Below are 22,336 nucleotides of genomic sequence, written 5' to 3'. Positions count from 1 at the left end.
GTAAGTGTCTAAGATCACATGGAAACTTGGGAAAATGAGTCTTTCTGATTCTACAGCTGGTCTTTTATTTTCTGGGCCACCTTGGCAGAGGTCATTTACATGAACTTTAGGATGTAGCCATAAAGCAGATGGTGATACATCATCTTTGTTATGACCAATTTCACTGATAAGTCCATTTTCATTTCTGACATGGAGCCATGTGAAAATCCCAAGAACTTTGGTGGTAATATGTAAAGGGCTGAAACTCTGAATAGGTGCACTGGAATCAGACAACCAAGCCCTTGAGGCTAATTATCTATTGGACAATACTCTATTAGCATATGCTTGGAAAATGGCCCTTCTCACTATTCTGTGCTGGCTCGATCTTTTGGTGTATACAGAGCATTATAGGAGGGATTAGGGGGTGGAGTAAAACAAACCAGAGTCACTTTGGAAGAGAACGAGGAGAAGGGAGGTTGGTAGGTGGAGAACTTGTGGCAGTTTCGTCCATCTCCTTTACTTCTCCCCCTTAAAGACCAAGGATTTTTGCTAATCCTGACTCTGGCTGTTCTTGAGGTCAACAGAGAGCTAACTCGGATTTCACAGTAATATTTTTTTTCCTCGCATCTTCAGTTTCTGGAGAAAGAGGGAGGAGGCGTGGTCTCCTATACCTGGAAGAGAAAGTTTCAAGATATGATTCCAGGTTTACTGCCCTTCCTAATTGCTTTGGAGGCTAGGCAGGAGGAAGGGTCATTGGTCTTGAGTACATGAGATGTCTTTTCCATAACTATACCCCACCCTCTGTGATTGTAGTTATTCCATTGTCTTTAGGCCCAGGATCTTGTACTATTTCCACCAGGATCTGAAGGGAAGTATTCTAACAAAGAGCTATCAAACACAATTAAATTAAAATGTAATTGGGTAACATCTAACGGAATAAATAAAAAATACAATGGAACATAGATAATTGAGTATTTTAAGTCAATAGGGGATCTTTATGAACAATTTAGTAGTCCCCATTTCTGAGTTTGATACCATTGGTATCACTGATAGCAGTTGTTTGACTCACCTTTCTGGCACCCCCTTTCTGTGCCTCAGAATATCTTCATGTTTCCTCTAGCCTATTCTGTATGCCCAGAAGGTGACAAATGATCAGTGGTTAATGGGAATGCCTATCCCCATCTTCTTGGGGATTGTACATTTAGACAATGGCTTTAAGTGCCAGGATGGAAGCAGAGGGAAGAGAGATGTCACTATTTCCTGGACTTTAGGAGCTTGTTGGGATCCTCTGTTGAGGAGGATCTGTTTTTCTGCTATTTATTTCGAGGATACTTGGTCTTGTGAGTGAGAACTGACTCCAACAAAGCAAGGGGGCAACAGAAGTGATTTGTTCCCTGTGGCAAGATTCCCATCTCAGCTAAGCATTGTTCATGACAGCAGCTGGGTTATTGCTTCTGGGAGCTGGGGAGATCCTCTGGGACTTTAGACTGCTCTCACCAATACTCTTCACCAAAATCTAGCTTTTATCTCACTTTTATCTTGATTGGAAAGCCTTGTAATCAAGATGCGAGGAGGGTGAGAGAGACATACACAGACATAGAGTCAGAGATAGAGGAACAGAGAGAAAGAAACACAGACAGAAAAGAGGAAGAAAAGAAGAGAGAAGAAGAGATATCAGTGATTTGTTTTTACAAAAAAAAATTATATTTTTTATTGATAGTTTTTGTTTTTTCTACATTATATTTATTTTTAATATATTCCTCTTCCTTCCCTACCCAGCAAGCTATCTTTTGTAACAAATATTTAAAAAAAAAAAAAGAAGGGAGGAAGCAGCATAAGAAAATTAACCAATAATCATCAAATATTATTTTCTTCCTACCTTTCCCCATCCATTGAAACAAAAATGAGAATTACATAACTCATATCATATAACCAGAGTCAAGCAAATAAAATTCCACTTGGTCATATTTTAAAATGTGTTTCTTATTCCCTCTATAATCCATTATTTCTCTGTTATCAGGTGGACATCATTCTTTTTTCTCAGTTCTTTGATTAGAGACATACTTCTACTCCAAGAGGCATCTGCTTTCTTTGGATTAAGGAATCCTGTACACTTCAGTTGTCATTTATATAATCCCTACCTAGACCTGTATATAATATGGAAGCGTATACTTTTTGTGTGTGGATCTCCTCTAATGAGCTCACTCAATTATATGACATGACCCTGACAAAAACAAAAAAATTATGATAATCCTCCACTGAACAACTGTGGAAAGAAAGAACTAGTTTGCTCCTTCACAAATTAAAACACAAAACCAAAAACCAAAACCAGATCCTTATATTCAAGGATAAAAATAATAGCTTGCAAAATATATATTTAAAATTCTGTTTCATCAATCAGCATCCAGGCTTTTTATAATGCTATAACAATATTGTTACTATTCTTAAAATATTCAAACACACACTGAATATTTTAAAAATTTAGAGATGATCATTTTTCTACTGTGCCTTTTTTTGTCTACTATGCTTTGAGTATTCTTTTCTGTGGAACAGTAAAAATATTAAATTAAGATAGAGAACTAGATTATTTTAAATGAAGGATTCTTTTGAACACAGAAGCAATGCTTCTTGGGAAACTAAAAGTCAGCTTTGGTTTTTTTGTGCTATTCTTATAGAATGTTTCTAGTCTCCCATTCCTGCCCCTGCCATGTATGCATGTGTGAGCTAAACAAAAACAACCCTCCCCAAAATGGATGTATTTCAATAGGAAATTTTCTTTTAAATGAACCATTAAATCAAGTAAGAGCTATGGTTAAGACAAAACTATCATAAAAGTTTGAGGTATAAATCTTTCTGCTTTTTTCAGCTGTAGAGTATAATGTTCAGAATAGCTTTCTGGAGGGCCTTGAGACTAGCCTTGGTCTCAGCAGAATAATCACCAAGAGAATAGTCAGGAATAAAGTCCAAAGTCTTTATTGTCTTCTTCATTTTTTCAGTCTGACCCAGTCTGCTCCACAGTCTCTTCCAGCAGTCTGACAGTCTGACTGACTATCCCCAGTTTCTTCCAGTAGTCTGCCAGTCTGCCCATAGTGCAGGAAGCAGGAGAGCCACCACGAGGATAGTCAAAGGTAGAATGTTTGTGGCTGACTTTGTCCTCAGTTTAAACACCCTATTACATTTACATCAATTGTAGAACTATTAGATCACCATGCTAAGTACTAAGTATATGTATGAATTAGAGAACAATCATCTCATCAATTCCACTGAGTTAACACATTGTGTCAACTATACTTCAAGTATACTTTTCTCCAAAGTTCTGTCCTCTTCCGTAGAATTCTATTAAAATAGAAAAAAAAAAAAAAAAAAAGATCTATGCTAACACCATGTTTTTTTTTGTTTTTTGTTTTTTGTTTTTTGTTTTTTTTTTGGGTAACCTTGCCTATCCCCACACAACTTGTGTTTCCTATGTTCCTTTGTGTTGTATATATAAATTATGTAATGTTGTTCAGTAGTTTTTAGTCATGTTCAACCCTTATTATTCCATTTGGGGTTTTCTTGGCAAAGATACTGGAGTGTTTTGCCATTAACGTTTCCAACTTATTTTACAGATGAGGAAACTGAGATAAACCAGGTTAAGTGACTTGCCCAGAGTCAAACAGATAAGGAGTATCAGGCCAGATTTGAAAGCAGGAAGATGAGTCTTCCTGAGTCCAGGCCCAAAACTCTATCCATTGTACCACCTAACTGCCCATATATAAGTTGTAGTATATCATATATGTAGGTATATATAAAGGCCACCCAATATAGTGAATGGAATATTAGATCAGGAAGACCTGGGTATAAATCTGAATTTACTTACTAGCTATGTAACTCTAATCAGATTCCTTGGGACTTAACTACTAAGTCATAGACTGATATTTCTTGCTCAATCTACTGGAGGAATTTCCTATAACTGGAGGGCAAAATGATAACAGAATGATAAATCTTGGGTTTTGGGTTTTTTTTTTTGGGGGGGGGGTTGCATATAGAAAAATATGCCAATGTAATTGATTAGAGTCAAATTAGCAACAACTGAGGAAAATCAACATTCTTCTTTGTTTTGTCCTGCTCTAAAGAGAGAAAATATTCCCTAGTTTCCTTTAAAACCTGGATCAAATACAATGTTTTATATGAGGAATTTCTTGATCACCCAAGTTTTTAATACCTCCTCATCCCCAAATAACTTGTTGTTTGGGTTCTTTTTTTAATTCGATAGTATATTTTCCCAAATATATGCAAAGATAGTTTTCAGCATTCATCTTTGCAAAACCTTGTTTCAAATTTTTCTCCCTCTTCTCTGCCCTCACCCCTCTCCAAGACAGCAAGCAATCTGATATAGGTTAAACATGTGCAATTCTTCTAAACATATTTCCATATTCTTCATGTTATGCTTGGGGGTGCACACACACACACACACACACACACACACACCAGATCAAAAGAAAAAAACACTAGGAAGGAAAAAACTAAGTAAGCAAACAGCAACAACAAAGGTGAAAAATACTGTCCTTTCTTCTGAGGTATCTCTACACACCTCTCAGATTGGCTAAGATGACAGGAAAAGATAATGATAAATATTGGAGGGAATGTGGGAAAACTGGGACACTGATACATTGTTGGTGCAGTTGTGAATTGATCCAACTATTCTGGAGAGCAATATGGACCTATGCCCAAAGGGCTATCAAACTGGGCATACCTTTTGATCCAGTAGTGTCTCTCTGGGTCTGTGTCCTTAAAAGATGATAAAAAAGGAAAAAGGACCCACATGTGCAAAAATGTTTGTAGCAGTCCTTTTTGGAAACTGAGCTGGAGAAGGAAATGGCAAATCACTCCAATACTGTTACTTTAAAAACTCCAAATGATATCACTGAGTCAGACACAACTGAACAATAACACTTAGCCATGCCTGACACCTAATAAATGTTTTTTGCCCTGTTTTCTTTCCTTCTGAAGCTGGAAAGCATTACTCAATTAATGTTACTGGGATGAGAGTCTCCTTGTCAAAAGCATTTTCTGTTTCTTAGCAATCTATTTGCCGTGCTTTTTTTTTTCTACAATTTTCCCTAAGAAGAGATTTCCTTCCTTATATTTCATAAGACCCTAAAAGGTATTCATGGCTATCCTTTTTCCCTAGGACATGTTCCTATTTAAATTGTCAGATGAACATTAATCAGTGTAGATATCATTCTGGCAACCTTATGGAAGGAGAAATAATATCATTGTGACACAAAAGAGAACATTTTTATTATATGCATTACCTTGAAATAACATTTTTGTCAGAAGATGTGATGCAGCGTATACGTGGTGGTGGGGTGTAATAGAAACAGATGCAGAATGTATTAGTCATGTGGGCTGCACATGATATATTGTCAAATATCCTGTGAGGGAAAGATACAAGGATATAATTAAATAGGAAGGTCATTCCATCACAAGCATAAAAATTCAGCAAAAAACATATCCATTCTTTTGTATACTATATTCATACCTCCTCCCATTTTTCTAAATTTCTTTTTGCCTTTCTTACCAAATGATTTTTCAAAGTGCCATAAGAACTATTTTCTATTGAAATATATACACTCTGCTTATAATATTTGCTTGTTGCTATTCAATGTCCATTTGTGTTGGACTGTATGTGATCTCATGGACAAAAGTCAATGGAGTTTTTTTGGCAAAGATACCAGAGCAGTTTGCCATTTCCTTCTCCAGTGTGCCCTATTTTTACACATGAGAACTATGGCAAACAGGGATTGTGACTTGCTAAAAGTAACACAGCTAATAAGTGACTGAGCTTAGATTTGAATTCAAATCTTTCTGATTCCAGGCCCAGTGCTCTATTCACTGTTTCACCTGCTAATTTTCACCAAAATCAAAATTTTTTTTTGTTTAAAAAATTTTGGTTTTACTAGACTAGGCAATTTACTTTGTAGGAAGAAACTCCCTTTTTCATTGTTCTGTAGCTTAATTATATTTGGGAGCTAACTGTCTGGGGGCACTAAGGGGCTTTGCAGCTAGTGTGTGTCAGACATGACACTGTCATGTCAGTGACAGCTTGTGACCAAATATGACTAGTCATTACATTTAATGATTCTACTAGGCACAAGGATCCATACAGGTCTAAGGACCTGTCATGAGTCTTTGTCATAAGTCTGAGTCATTACTTTCTCTAGAGTTACCAGAACTGAGGATCTATGTTGTGAAGGGATAGGTGATTTTTTAAAGAACACACTGGCATAAATAGAGTTGATTGACATGCTCTTTGTCTGAATCCCATACTATAGCCAGAAAAAGACTATTGTTCTCCTTCCAGAGACCTTGGGATTTTATCTAGCTCTTTACTCTAATTCTCATGATCCTAGATGTCATAGTTGGAGATCCCAGAGTCCAAAAACAGGTGAGCAAAAGAGTTATTGGCAAAGGAGCTACAATGCTGAGCCTTGAATCAAGAAGATCTAAATTCCAATCTGGCCTCAGATCTTTATTAGCTGTGTGAGCTTAGGCAAGTCAACCTCTCTCAGCCTCAGTTTCCTCATCTGTAAAATGTGACAATAATAGCTGAATATTTAAAATCTGTTTTCAACATTTCAGAACAGAATCATTTTGAACAGTATACTTCCCTCATCATGTCATGATGTTTTGTGCTGCGTAAATATTAACCAAAACTCTTTCCCAGACAGCATTCCTGGATGTAGAGGGCTGGAACTTTAGAGAAATATACTTGAAAGAAGTGTACTTGAAACAAGGTGTTAACTCAGTGGAATTGGTGAGATAATGGTTCTCTAGTTCACATATATCCAGTATGATAAAATGATATAATCACTCTAGTTTGACATAATGATATAATCACTCTAGATTGGCTTATACTCAGTATATTGTAATGATGTAATTGTAATAGGGGATTTAAGGGCTGAGAGAACTGGGGATAAAGGCAGACTCAGACTGAGATTGGTTGAGACTGGCAGATTGGCAGACTGCTAGAGGAGACTGAGTCAGACTATGACAGACACAGACTGTGAAGGAGACAATAAAGACTTTAGACTCTATTCTTGTCCATTCTTGTGGTGATTATTCTGCTGAGACCAAGGCCCTTCTGAAGGACCTCCAGAAAGCTAGCCCAAACATTACACCGGGGGACTTAGATCCAAATGCAGGAATCCAATATATGCTCAATTATTCATGGTAATGGGGGAAAGGGTGAGTAGGGAGAACTAAAATCTACAGATGATTCAAAAGTTTCAAAAATTACTTAGATTTCATTTGCTCAGTAGCAAAGAGCTAAGGAATAATAAAATAAATTAATAAAAACAAAAAGAATGAATTCATGGACAAAAAACCCAGAATCATGCAAATAAAGCAAGAAGGAAGACAAGTCAAAAAGATTGAATAATCTTCTGTAAGGAAAAATCAATCTGAATAATTCAAGCTTGTTTCAAATGTTTCAAAAAAGCTTGTTTTTTTTTTCTTTTCAGAATTTGAGGCTTAATTCATTAAGTTATTAGTATATTAGTTATTCTGTGTCTCTCATATTTTTATTTTCCCCAGTTACATGTAAAAACAACTTTTTGAGGAGTTATACATATACATTAGATTTTTTACATTTTTTTTTATTTTTAAAACATATGCACAGAAAATTTTTCAACATTAACCTTTGTATAGCCTTTTGTTTCAGATCAAATGAATTTTCTATAGGAGGCCAGCCCTAGGCAAAATTAACCAAAATAGTTACCTTCACTCTGACCTTCCATCCTTTGTTCACCTTCTCCTCCCCCAAGAAATCTCCACTCACATTTTATTATTTTATCCCTCCTTATCTCCCTAAGCCTACCCTTAATGCTTTCACTTTAATACCTGCTAGAGTATATAAAGATAAAAATTATATAATCCTTGTCTTCAGGGAGTTTAAATTCTAATGGAACATTTATAGAGATATCTAATCTAAGAAGTTCTTATTATGTACTTACTCTGTACTAGACACTATCCTAAGTAGCTAAAAACCAAAACAGGCCTCAAGGAGCTTATCTTCTATTGAGGGGGTACCACAAATATTCAAGGAAGTAAAGAGAAGGTAATTCTAAAGAAGAAACACTGACCCTTCTGGTCAGAAATTGGTCTTGTGTTGAACTTTGAAAGGAGCTAAAGATTTTAAGAGACAGAAGGGGAAAAGGAGTAAATTCCAATAGCCTTTGCAAAAGCACAGGAATTAGAAAAGGCCTAGCCCCAAGCTCGGTTGGGCTGGAAGAGAAAGTTTTTGAAGGAGAAGATATTGCAGAGGACTTTAAATTCCACTACTTATTTTTGTGTTAGACAGATGGGGTTAAGTGACTTGCTCAGGGTCACACTGCTAGGAAGTATTAAGTATCTAAGGTCGAATTTGAACTCCTCCTGCCTTCAGAGTTGGTGCTTTATCACTGTACCATCTAGCTGCCCTCACCAATTGTTTTTTGAGCAGAGAATGGTAATACCAGAATTGTGTTTTAAGATTGTTTTGGTGGCTCTTTAAAGGATGGCTTGGAGGAGAAAGCAAATGGGAGAGACTAGAAGAATGTGACTATCTTCCCAAACTGCTTTCCAAGGTGTTATGTGTCTCTCTGGGGAAAAAAAGAGACTCCTTGGTTCCTTTTTACAGGATTTAGACAATGATAGGATATGTAGAAAAGAGAGAAAGATCTGGAAAGTCCCAAGAGCTATTTGGTAACTGCAGATGTCACTTTTGACTTTGACCAGGCAACTCAAAAATGCAAGTTTTGGAAAAAAAGGCTAAGTTAAAGAAAAGGGAGGGATCAACACAAAATCATTACCTGAACAGTAATGGTGGGAAAAGCACTGGCTTTAGACTCATCTCAGAGGGCATGGGCTCTAAGCCCCGCTGTGATACTATTGTTTGACATTGGGCAACTTACTTGAACTTCAGTGCTCCTTAAGCCTCTATTTTCTTTCCTTTAAGATTAGAAATCAGTCTTTTTTTTTTTTTTTTCAGTTTCTCTGATTTGGAGATAAAATACAAAGATCATAGGATCATAAGAATCATAGATAGTTAAGTTTTTGAAAAACTTATAGGTCATTTTCATTCAGCAGATTAGGAAACTGAGGCCTGGAGAAGTTAAGTGAATTTGCTCAAAGTCACACAAATATTAAGTGAAAAAGGTAGTTTTGAAATGTAGGTCCTTGGGGCAGCTAAATGGCATAGTGAATAGTGTTCTGGTCCTAGAATCAGCAGGACTTGAGTTCATATCTGGTCTCAGACACATAACACTTCCTAGCTGTGTGACTTTGGGCAAGTCACTTAACCCTAATTGCTTTGCAAAAAAAGAAAAGAAAGAAAGAAATGTAGTTCCTCTAACTCCAAAGCCAGTGTACTTTCTACTATAGAAAGGAAAAATACCTTTATTAATAAACATCAACTATGTGCTGGGTCCTGCACCAAAGGCTTTATAAATATTATCTCAGAGGACCCGCAAACAACTCCTGGAAATTAGATGCTATTATTATCCTCATTCTACAGTAGAGGAAACTGAAACAGAGAGGTTAAATAAGTGATTGCTCAAAATCTGAGACCAGATATATTAAATGTTTAGTTTTTGTAGTAGAAAACTGATGGAATCCACTCCAGGCCCGGGCCTAGCAACCTATGGGCCCTTAATAGGTATAAATTAAGTTAACGGAGCTTAACAAGGTGGTCTGTTTTTTTTGTCTTATCAGTGGATAAAGCTAGAGAACATCCACCTTAATACCAAAAACAAACATGATTTGGAACTTTTAGTTTTACTACTGTAAGTTGCCCTTAATTTAAGGTCACTTAAGCCAATTAAAACCAAGGCCAACACATAGACAAGGGTTTCTAAAACATAGTTTTCACTTTTTGTGAACCCAGCTTAGGAGTGTGTGGGGTGTTCAGAAAGAAGTAGCACTATTTTTAACATAGATAGGTTCTACTGCCTTCACTCGTTGCTCCTTTGTGAAGCGTCCCATTGTCACCACCAGCTTCTCTCACCCTCCTCCCCTATCCCCCAATTCTCCTTCATAGCTGCTCAGTGTCAGGGCCTGGCAAGAATGGCAGCAAATCAGTGCCTAGGAACACATCTGTGAGATGCTTCAAACTTGTTTCGTTGCTATGAATAATCCAGGAGATGCATTGTTAGCGATGAATGGGAAAAATAAAAGGCATCCAAGCCCTCTGCAGAAGGTCTTATTGCTACATTTTTTAATTTAACAGAAAAGATGACACCCCAAACTGGAGCCTCTGCACCTGGGCCCCCAGCCCAGGATGAACAGCAGCAGATAAGAAGAATGATGGCAAAGAGGTCGAACATCATCAAAGAACTGATACAGACTGAAAAGGACTATCTCAATGACCTGGAGCTATGCATTAGGGAAGTAGTTCAGCCCCTGAAAACCAAGCAGGTAAAAGGTTTCTTCTTTTGTTGTCAGTTTCTGCCCCTCTTCCCCCCAGATTCTAAAGGAGGAGCCCAAAAGCATCAGTCCTTGCAGATGGGAAGGTGGGGGAAGGGATGGCTGTCATTGGTCCTCTGTATGGCTTCCCATAGAGTGTTTGTTTGCACAGGGCTTTGTCCTAAAAGAATGTTAACTGTGTAAACCTAAAGGTTCCTTTTCCCAAAGAACTTTTATTTGAACAATCTGAACTTTTGAAGCTATGAAAAGGAAATTTTACTTCATTCTCAACTCCTTCCTCACCCCAACACTCCTCCCTTTTCCCAGGGTATAACATTTCCCTTCTGGGATCCTGATGAAACTAGTGAGATCGTTCAGGCAATGGGTTTGGGATTGTCTGGGGAGGGATGTCTTGTGGACAGTAATATAATTTGATGATGACCTATAGAAAGGGCCCTAAGATTGGAGCAGAAGATTTATTTACCCAATAATAATAACAACAACAACAATAGCATATCTGTACAGTACTCTAAGATCTGACAAGTACAGTAATCCTGAAAGATGGGTACTGTTATTATCACTCCCCCTTTTACAGATGAAGAAATTCAAATTAAGTAACTCTCCAAGACTCACAAAGCAGAAGTCCCTCTCAGGCTGGATTTGAATTCAATTCCTCCAGATTCCAAGTTCATTACTCTATCCATGTGCACCCTAACTACTTGATAATTTTTGTTCAGTCTTTTTTCAGTACTGTCGAACTCTTTGTGACATCATTTAGGGTTTTCTTCACCAAGATGCTGCAGTGGTTTGCCATTTCCTTCTCCAACCTGAATAATAATAGTGTTTGTATAGCATTTTAAGATCTACAAAGTACTCTGGCAGCTAGGTGGCATAATAGAACACCAGACTTGGACTCGGGAAGATTCATCTCCCTGAGTTCAAATCTGGCCTCAGACTTGTACTACCTTTATGTCACCCTGGGCAAATCACTTTACCATGTTTGCCTCAGTTTCCTCATCTATAAAATGAATTGGAGAAGGAAATAGCAAACCGAATTTACTGTCTTTGCGCCCAGAAAAACCTCAAATGGGATTACAAAGACTCAGATGTGACTGCACAACTTTACATACATTATTTCATCTGATCTTCACAACTCCACAGAGTAGATGATATTATTATTTCCATTTCACAAATGAAGAAAATGAAGTTGAAAAATAGTATCTGAAAAGGCACTTTTGAAGGCTCAGATCTTCCTGACTTGAGGTCCAACACTATATATACTGTACTATCTAGCTCTTTGATCTCTATTTCTGTCAGTGACTTGCTCTGTGACCCTGAGAAAGACATTGATTTTTTTCTCAACTTGTTTCTTCATCTTGTAATATAGGAGGTTCAGACAATGTAAGATTTTTCAATGTTTTTGTGTTCAAGCACCCTTTTGGAGTAATGAGGAAATCTATGGACCCTTTCTCAGAATAATGCTTTCAAATGCATAAAATTTTATATTTATATATATATATGCATATATATATATACACACAATATAGTATATATATTACAAAGGTAATCAATTGCAATAAAAATAATTATTAAAATATATTTTAAAATCAACCTTAATTTAAGAATTTCTGGAATAGATAATCTCTAAGATCCCTTTCAGGAGAAATGGTCAAGAAATGAGAAGAAAAATCATCTAATTTAAGGATTATTTAGCTCAAAGACTTTTAGACTGAATAGAGTATAAAGATTTTCTCTCTAGTAAGGCTAGCCCTAAATTAATTTTGAGGTACAGGCAAATTTATCACTGCCCTATTGTCACTTTCTTGATCCCTTTCCCATATTTTTTTGTATGTAATTTTCAACAAATCCCTGTTTAAAGTAGAATTCTGGGGGAGGCATAAGAGGTCCCTGAAACCTGGCCATGACAGAAAAATTCTATAGCAGTAGGAGTCCAAATCACAGACATAATAAAAACCTGTCTTGATTGCTAGAAGTTACCTAAAATTTTTCTTGTGAGCTTTTCTTTATTTTTCCAATAAAATTAGGAAATCAATGGAGTTTTAAAAGTTTGAGGGGTCATCTAGTACAGGGGTATTAAATACACAAACTTCCAAGTGTTGCTCAAATCAGATTAAAATATAATTGGGAAATGTTTAACAAAATAAATAAAAATATAATAAAACATCAATGATATTACATTATAAAACAAAGTCAATATGCAGCCAAAGATTCGTATGTATGGTTTAATAGCCTCCTCTTCTATTTGAGTTGGACAGCACTGCTCTAGATGATGTACCTAATTTTTCTAATTACATGACACTAGGACAGATATATTAGAATTATGATGCCAAAAGATCTCAGAAAGTTGAAACACATAATTGAAGTTTAATATTAAAGAGTATCAAATTTTGAGATGGGGATTCAAAAAAATCACAGGCCCATGTAGAGAATTAGAGATATTTGGCACAAAAGCTGTTCATTTGAAAAAGACTCTAGGTTGTAGTAAGTTATAAGTTGAATACAAATGGGCAGTGGGAGGCAGACCAAAAAACAAAACAAAACAAAAAAAAAAAACTAGTTCTAGATAGAGGTATCAGGTTATAGTGAAAAGATGTTCCAGTCAGAAGAGACAGGTTCAGTCACACCTCTGATGCTTCCATCCTGGGTGTCATTGAGCACTTAAAAAAAGCATTGGACTAGCTGAAATCCTGCTAACTCTAGATTTAAGATCCCCACCTTTATTAATAGAAGTGAGATTGAAAATATTACTTTCCACTTCTTTAGTCAAATTATATTTGATATATTTTGCTTTGGGAATAATATTTTAGAAGAACATTGATGAGATGAAATGCCTCCAGAGGAGAGAGATCTGGAATTCATTTCAGTCCAACAGATGTTCATGTCCAAGTGCCTACTATGTACAAGACACTATGTTAAGTATAAGAAAGAGACAAAAAAAAAAAAAAAAAAAAACAACAACAACAACCTGCCCTCAAAAAGTTTCTATTCTAAGTATGAAGATGAGTAAATTTAAAAGTATATACAAAGTGATTTTCAGAGGAAGAAAGGGCTAAACATAAGCTGTGGTTAGAAAGAAGCTAGGAATCCTTTGAGGCAGAGGGTGCATTCTAAGTATGGTAGATCATTTGTGTAAAGTCTTGGATATAGGAAATGGAAGTTCATGTATAGGGAACAGCCAACAAGCCAATTCAGTGCATAAGTAGAGGGTAGCAAGGAGAGTAAGATAAAATTAGATTGGAAAGGTAAGAGTCAGATTTTGGAGTCAGATTTTAAATATAGAGTGAGAAAAGGAAGCAAAAGGAAAATATTGAAGACTATTGGACATAGGGACAACATAATAATATCTTTTTTTTTTTTTTAGGAAAATCAGTTTAATAGGTGGGTTGTAAGGATTGGGGAAGGAAAACTAGAAGCAAGAAAATGCTATTATCTCAGTCCAGTAAGAGGTGAGTTTGAACTATGAAAGGGGCTGCATAAGAGCAAAGAAAGAGACACAGGAAATGAATGTTATGAATTTAGGATTAATGAGATTTAGAAACTAAATGAATATGGAAGGGAGAAAAAGAAAATTAAGGATAACTTCAGTATATTTGAGGATTGTTATGTGAGACAGTATATATTGGGGGGAAAAACCACTGATCTCAGAATCGAGGAAGCTAGGTTCAAATCCCAACTCTGAAATTTAGAACTTGGATGGTTTTGGGAAAAGAACCTAAATTCTTTGTGCCCCAGTTACCTCAACGAAGGGGTTACATTAGATGGGTTGTGAGATATCTTGTAGCATTAGATTTATGTTAAAAGGATCAGTTGAAGATACATGTAGTCTAGAGAGGAGAAAATTTGGTTAGGACATGTCTAAAAATTTTTGAAAGGCTTCTTTTTTCTTTTGTTCCTAATATTTTTTTTATTTTATTAAATATTTGCCAATTGTGTATACATTTTTTAAAATATTCATTTAAAAAAGTTTTGAGCTCCAAATTCTCTCTCTCTCTCCTAACCCTCTCCTATACCATGAGAAGATAAGCAATATGATATTGATCATACAGGTGAAGTTAAGCAAAATCTATTTCCATGTTAGCCATGTTGTAAAAGAAAACACATTTTAAAAAAACAAGAAAAATAAAGAAATTTTTCAAAAGTACGTTTCAATCTGCACATTCATCGATTTTCTCTTGGAGGTAAATAACAGTTTTCATCATGGGTCTTTGAAATTGTCTTGTGTTGATCAGAATAGCTAAGTCTTTCATAGTTGCCTATACTTAAAATATTACTGTTACTGTGTACAATGTTCTTCTGGTTCCGCCCATTTCACTTTGCATCAATTCATATAAATCTTCCCAGGTTTTTTTGAAACCCTCCTGCCCATCATTCTCATAGCACAATAGTATTCCATTCCAATCATATACTTGTTTAGCTATTCCCCAATTAATAGGTATTCCTTTGATTTCCCATTCTTTGCCATCACAAAAAGAGTTGCTAGAAATAGTTTTGTATAAGTAGTTCTTTTTAAAAATTTTCTTTGATCTCTTTGGGATACAGGATAATAGTGTTTTTGCTGGATCAAAGTGTTTATACAATTTTATAGCCCTTTGAGCATATTTCCAAATTGTTTTCCAGAATGAATGGACTGTTCTCAACTTTAACAATACTGAATTAGTGTTCCAGTTTTTCCACACAGCCTACAACATTTGTCTTTTCTCTATTGTTTTGTTAACCAGTCTGAAAAGTGTGAAGTTGTTTTAATTTGCATTTCTCAAATCAGTAGCTATTTAGAGCACTTTTTAAATGAGACCATTGATAGCTTTGATTTCTTTTTTTCTGAAAACTCATTCATATCTTTTGACTATTTATCAACTAGAGAATGGCTTGTATTTTTGTAAATTTGACTCTTGCCCAGGGTCATACCGGCTAGTAAATATCTGAGGTCATAATTGAACTCAAGAAGATGTCTTCCTTATTCTCCAGGCTCAGTGCTATCTACTATACCACCTACCTGTCTGTTATTATTGTGTATTATAATCTATTCCACTGATCCACCAATCTATTTATTAACCAGTACGAGATTATTTTAATGAAAATTGCTTTGAAATATAGCTTGAAATCTGGAACATGATTCCTTTGATATTTTTGACCTTTCATTCTCCTAGATGAATTTTGTTACTATTTTTATTTTTAGCTTTATAAACTAATTCTTTGGGAATTTGATTGGTATGGCACTGAATAAATAGACTAACTTAGGTTGAAGTGTTATTTTTATTTTATTGACTAAAAAACTACCTATGAGCCATTCATATTTCTCCAGTTCTTTAGATCTGTCTTTATTTGTGTGAAGAAGGTTTTGTAATTAGTTCATATAATCCCTGTGTTTGTCTTAACAGTCAGACTCTTGAGTATTTTTATTGTCTACCATTATTTTAAATGAAATTTCTCTTCCTATTTCTTGTTGCTGGATTTTGTTGGTAGTGCATAGAAAAGCTAATGATTTGTGTGGGTTTATTTTATATCCTACAATTTTGCTAAGTTATTCATCATTTCAACAAGTTTTTAAGTTGATTCTTTAGGATTCTTTAAGTATACCATCATATCATCTGCAAAGAGTAGATAGTTTTGTTTCTTCATTGCTTATTCTAATTCTTTAAATTTCTTTTTTCTTTTATTACTATAGCTAGCATTTTTATTACAATATGGAATAATAGTAATAGATCACTTCAATCTTACTAGGAAGGCTTCAGGTTTATCCTCATTAAAAAAAAATGTTTACTTTGGGTTTAAGATAAGACACTATTATTTTAAGAAAAGCTCCATTCATTGCTCTGATTTCTAGTGTTTTTAAAAGTGATGGGGGTGAACTCTGAAACTGTGTTTCATTTAATCTGTAGAAGAAGGGAGATTTGGAGTCTCAGGCTTTCCCCTGGAAAAGCATATCTTCCCAGACTAGTTAAGTGATTTTTATTCAATTGGAGATCTTAATCAAATCACCCTTCATTGATCTTTTGGGGGTGGCCTGGGTCCCCTTCAGGAAATTCATAGATTCTGGGGAAAAGCCTTCAAAATGATTTTATTCAATTGGAGATCTCTGCCTTTTGATCCTTTATTGATTAGTCCAGACAGCTCCCAGCCCCAGGCCAACATTTTGCTCATAAAACAGGGGTCTGTCAAACACACCTTTGCCAAATTCCTCATTAAGAATTTTCCCACTGAGAGCTTCTTGGTGAACAATAAAAATCCTTTTTTACCACAGATTTTGGGGTTTGCAGATTCTTTCACATTTGGACCTGTGTCTTGAAGCAGAAGGGATCTCTCCCCCTATTCTCGCACCTCAACAAAAGGAATAGGTGTCATATTTTGTCAAAGGCTTTTTATGTATGTATTGAGATAATCATATGATTTTTGTTATTATTTTTGATATGGTCAATTGACCATATACAAATATGGTCAAATATTGATCCAGCCCTGTATTCTTGGTATAAATTCCACCTGATCATAGTAATCATGTTTGTGGTGTCTGGTTGTAATTTACTTGCTAGGATTTTATTTAAATTTTTACACCATTTTTCATTCATTTCTTTTTTTGTTTTTGTTCTCCCTAGTATTAAGTATTAAAACCATATTGTGGAATAAAAGGTAAAGAACTCCTTTACCTAGTAGAATTGGAATTCATTGTTCTTCAAATGTTAGATAGAATTTACTTGTAAAGTTTTCTAGTTCTGGTGTTTTTTCCTTAGGGATCTTATTTATGGTGTATTCATTTTTTTTCTAAGATTATTAATTAAGTATCATATTTCTCTCCTATTAATCCAGGCAGTTCATATTTTTGTAAATATTTATCTTTTACTAAAATGATGAACTTTGTTGACATATGATTGGACAAAATTATTCCTAATAATTGCTTTAATTTTATCTTCATTGGTGGTACGTTCACACTTTTTATTTTTAATATTGGTAATTTTTTTCTTTGTTTTTTTTAAAATAAAATTAACCAATGGTTTATCTATTTATATTTTTTCCAAAAAAATCTGGTTTCTAGTTTTATTTAATAGTACAAGTTTTTTATTTTTAATTTTATTAATCTCTCCTTTGGTTTTCAAGATTTCCATTTTAATGTTTAATTTTGAAGATTTAAAATTTTTTTTTTAAGTTACACACAAAATGGTTGATCTGCTTTTTCTCAATTTTATTGATATAATTATTTAGAGATATAAAATGTCCCCTAAATACTTCTTTGGTTATATACCAGAAATTTTGGTGTTTCATTGTTATCATTCTCTTTAATGATATTATTGTTTTTATGATTTGTTCATTGATCTACTTATTCTTTATAATTAGATCATTTAATTTCCAATTTTTTTTTTTTTGGCTGAGGCAATTGGGGTTATGTGACTTGCCCAGGGTCACACAGCTAGGAAGTGTTAAGTGTCTGAGACCAGATTTAAACTCAGGTCCTCCTGACTTCAGGGCTGGTGCTTTATCTATTGTGCCACCTAGCTGCTCCCCAATTAATTTTTAATCTATGCTTCCACAATCCTTTTGTGGAAGCAACTTTTATTGTATTATGGCCTGAAAAGGGTTTATTTAATATTGCTGCTTTTCCCACATTTTGTTGCAAGGTTTTACACCATAATATATGATCAGTCTTTGCAAAGATACCATATTATAGCTAAGAAGAAGATATATTACTTTCAGTTTCCATTAATTTTTTTCCAGAGGCTTATTATATCTGATTTCCTAAAACTGTTATCTCCTTAATCTTTTTGTTTGTTTGTTTTATGGCTAGTTTTATCTAAATTGAGTTCCTTCACTAGAATAGTTTTACTATTTCCTTCTATTATTTATTTAACATTTCCTTTAAGAATTTGAATGCTATGCCATTTGATGGGTTTCTGTTTAGTTCTGGCTCCCCATTCAGAAACCACTATTACTAGTCACTCCTAATTCCCAGGTTCTCAGAAGAATCTCTGGCCACTGTCTAGTACAGTGCTTCTACCAATCTTACCTCAATCGGAGGTCTTCAGAGATTGCTGACCACCACTTCATCAAGTGGTGGTCTTATATACAACAGATCACCTGAGGACAGTCAAATGCAAGCTTAAGATCTTTTATTCCACATGTTCATATGCCACCCTTCTGACCTCCTGCTCATTCTTAGTTAACTCCTAGTAAAACTCCTAGTAGGTCCTACTAAAAACTCCTCCTATTTTGATCCCCTCCTCTTATATCAGGTCTATGAGGTCGCCTCATAGACACATGCACAGCCAATTAGAGAAGGAGCTGCCCCCCTTAGATGATGCGGACTCAATGAAACCAGAGCTGCTGCCCATGAGGCGGTCCTTGCTAATGACAGAAAACCACATCTGGGGATCTCAGGCTTCAAGGTTTCTGTACTTCCTCTTCGGACCCTTACATTTAGTATTGACATTACTTCACTGTCTATGGTGTCTTTGATCAGGTTTCCACATTTTTCTCTTATAATTAGGTCTATTTTTTGATTTTCCTTTGCTTGAGATTATGATTGCTATCCATGTCTTTAAAATTTCAGCTAACATGCAAGAGATTTTGCTTTAACCCTTTTTTTTTAACCTGTATGTCTCTGTTTCAGGCGTATTTCTTGTAAACAATATATTGTTGGATCCTCAGTTTTAATACATTCTTTTATTCACTTCCACTTTATGGATGAATTCATCTCATTCACATTCACAGTTATGATTACTAACCATGCATTTCTCTGCACCTATTTTCTTCAATTTATCCTTTTTTTCCCCCTCTTTTAATCCTGTGCTTCCTTTAAAGTTTGCTTTCTTCTGATCAATACCTTTGTTTTTTTTTTTTTAATCTGCCCTCCCTTTTATCAACCTCACCCCTTTTTTTATTCATTTTTGCTCTACATGCTCTTTGGGTAAGATCTATTTCTATACTCAACTGAGTGTTTTTATACATTTTCTCCTCTTTGAGTGAGGCTCAATATTGCCCCTTACCCCATTTTCCTGTGCATTGTAAAAACTCTTCCTTGGACTCTCCTTTCATGTGGAATGATTTTTCTAATTCCTCCTCTCCTGTCCTCTTCTCCCAGTATATTCCTCCTTTTTACCAAACCATTTTTAACATCATCCCAACACAATTAACTCACTTCCATACCCTCCGAATATATAGAATTTGCCTCCATAATGACAAAGTTCTTAGTTACATTTATCATCTTTTCACATAGAAACATAAATGGTTTAACTGTAGAAAAGTCCCTTATGATTTCTCTTTCATGTTTATTTTTGTATGCTTCTCTTGAGTCTTTTATTTGAAAGTCAAAATTTCTAATCAACTGGTGTTTTCATCAGGAATGTTTGAAAGTCCTGTTTCATTAGATAGCTATTTTTGTCCTTGAAGGATTATACTCAGTTTTGTTTCTTGTAATCTTCAAATAGAGGTCCTACTTTGGGAGGTATTGTAGAGGGGGATTCATGCCAAGGTAAGGTTAGATCCCTCCCAAATTTGGATCTTTTGAGAAACTATCCCAGGAAATATGAGCATTGGTGTATATGTGTATGAGCAAAACCTGAGCAGAATAGGGTGAAGGTGAAATCTGAGTGAGCAAATGAATGAGTGATGAATGACTGGAAAACTTTGGTATGCTACATATTTAATTTCACAAAGATCTTAATTTCCTTCCCCTTTTACAAATACCTTGTCAATGCTACAAAAATAACACTTGTATTTCACTAATAGGACAGTTGTTTATGCTTCAAGGGTATTATTACAAGATATGATAATACAAGGTAACAAAAATTGTTTGCAGTTTTCAATGTTGAGCTCTTCTATAGCCCATTTTGGACATATGATATCTATTCTCTTCTGTGGAGGATGGGTATTAAATAGTCTTATGTCATTAAAATTTCCTTTTCTTTCCTTTTGAAGTTTTTGCAGCTTTATCTTGCAGGTCTCTTGCAGGTTTATTGTTTATTACCAAAATTGTTCAGTTTAACCACTATATATCTTGAAGTTTGCAGCATAAGGTTTTGTTTGGTTTTTTGCTTTTTTTTTTTTTGCTTTCTTTTTGTGTGGAGGTATACTCTGTGGATTTTTTCAATTAGTACCTTCTTTATTGTGTTCAAAAATTTTGGATGTATGAGATCCAGATAAAGCTAAAAACATCCTCTATCTCAGTGGCATTGACAGTAAGAAAACAGAGGGAAAGTTTAAAAGATTATCTGGATTATATTTGAAAATGACTACACATACAAGGAGGATAGAAATAAAAGAAACTGATAAAATCCTAAACCTGACTCTGATCTTGTTCCTGATCCTGACCATAAGCATTTTTTTAAATAAAGAGAAATTGTAAAACTTTATGTTGTCACGTATATTAGGAGATATTTAATTCTGCAATGTAAGTGGAGTATAACAATGCTGAATAGATAGTGCTTTATATTCAGAACAATATGGACAAGAATATTGTTCCTTGTGATTTAAAATTTTAAAAAGTTATCTACAATTTTTTATTGATAGGAGTAAAAACAAAATTGTCTTTTGAAATGTGGAATATATAAATGAAAAAATTTAAATACTGCATAAGATTAAATGTATTATCTGTTTCTTTCTAAAAACAAATTATAATGATATCTTTTGTTGTTACAGTGCCTTAATTTCTCCCTGCATTCCTTCCTTTCCCCACTTTCAGAGAGCCCTACTACAACTCAACATCTACCCCTTCCTAACCCACCCACCTCAACTTCATCCATCCTCCTAACAAAATTTACAGATATATAGGACTTGAAAAGATGGAATAGAGAATAAAATAATCAAAACCAATTATTTAAAAAAAAACAATAAACCTTGTGTATACTCTGTGGGTCAGACTACATCTGTATAATTATGTTTAGCTCTGGGCATTATATTTAGGAAGCACTTTGACAAGCTGATAGAGCAACCAGGATAGGGAAGGAACTGGGAACCATGATGAAAATCAGGTTAAGGAATTGGGAATTAGCTTAAAAAAGGGAAGTCTTTTGGAGGATATGATGTGTAATAGTAGGGATTGGGTCCAATTCAGGCCTAAACAAGGAACAACCAGGTAGGAGGTACAGAAATTCAAATTTAAGATGGTTATAAAGATTGCTTGCTTGCATTTTTGTTTTTTCCTCTCAAGTTATTTTTACCTTCTTTCTAAATCTGATTTTTCTTGTGCAACAAGATAACTGTATAAATTTAAATACATATAGTGTATTTAATATATACTTTAACACATTTAACATGTATGGAACTACCTGCCACCTAGGGGTGGGGGTGGATGGAAGGAGGGGAAAAGTTGAAACAAGTTTTTGCAAGGGTCAGTGTTGAAAAATCACCCATGCATATGTTTTATATATGAAAAGCTATAATAAAAAATGATTATAAAGAAAATTTTTCTAATAGAGTTATCTGGAGCTTTTCAAGCAGTGGTTAGAATCACTGTCTATGTTGTAGAAGGAATTATTGATCAGGAATGAGTAGGATGTGACAGCCTTGGAGATCTCTTCTAATTATGAGATTTTGCAATTCAATGTCCTATCAAAACTTGAACTCTTATTACTGTAGCCTTTAAGAATTTAGGGTGAAAGCCCAATGGGGCTTCAGAGTAATCCTGTGTAAAAGATATTTTCAATATTAGGCATAAATGAAATATTTTGATGACTTTATCAATTCTATCACCATGAAAATCATCCCCCCCTGAATTCAAGGTCTATGGATTTATAGAGCTGACTCTTGGTCACAGTTCAGATCTACTGAACTGCTTTAATTTCATGGACCTTGGTGTGGAGTTTATACATCTCAGAGGCCAAATAGTTCAGCCCTTTGCTTTCAGTTTAATTGAAATCTTCTCTAATTTTAGTCTATCTACACTAATGGCTTCTGACCTAGAATATATCAGGACAATTAGCTAGTA

The 22,336-nt window shown here is 34.9% G+C and overlaps 1 protein-coding gene across 1 annotated transcript in view; it reads left to right on the top strand.

Annotated features, from left to right (window-relative positions):
* ARHGEF38 (Rho guanine nucleotide exchange factor 38) overlaps positions 1–22,336 on the top strand; it is a 134,926-nt gene that overhangs the window by 7,177 nt on the left and 105,413 nt on the right. Inside the window, exon 2 of the mRNA XM_051967447.1 lies at positions 10,229–10,416. Coding sequence (XP_051823407.1) covers positions 10,229–10,416 — 188 coding nt within the window. The remainder of the gene's footprint in view (positions 1–10,228; positions 10,417–22,336) is intronic.

The sequence above is a fragment of the Antechinus flavipes genome, chromosome 6 (genome assembly GCF_016432865.1).
Source record: "Antechinus flavipes isolate AdamAnt ecotype Samford, QLD, Australia chromosome 6, AdamAnt_v2, whole genome shotgun sequence".
Classification (NCBI taxonomy): Eukaryota; Metazoa; Chordata; class Mammalia; order Dasyuromorphia; family Dasyuridae; genus Antechinus; species Antechinus flavipes.
Note: the sequence above shows the minus strand (reverse complement) of the source record. Positions and strands in the feature narration are given on the sequence as shown.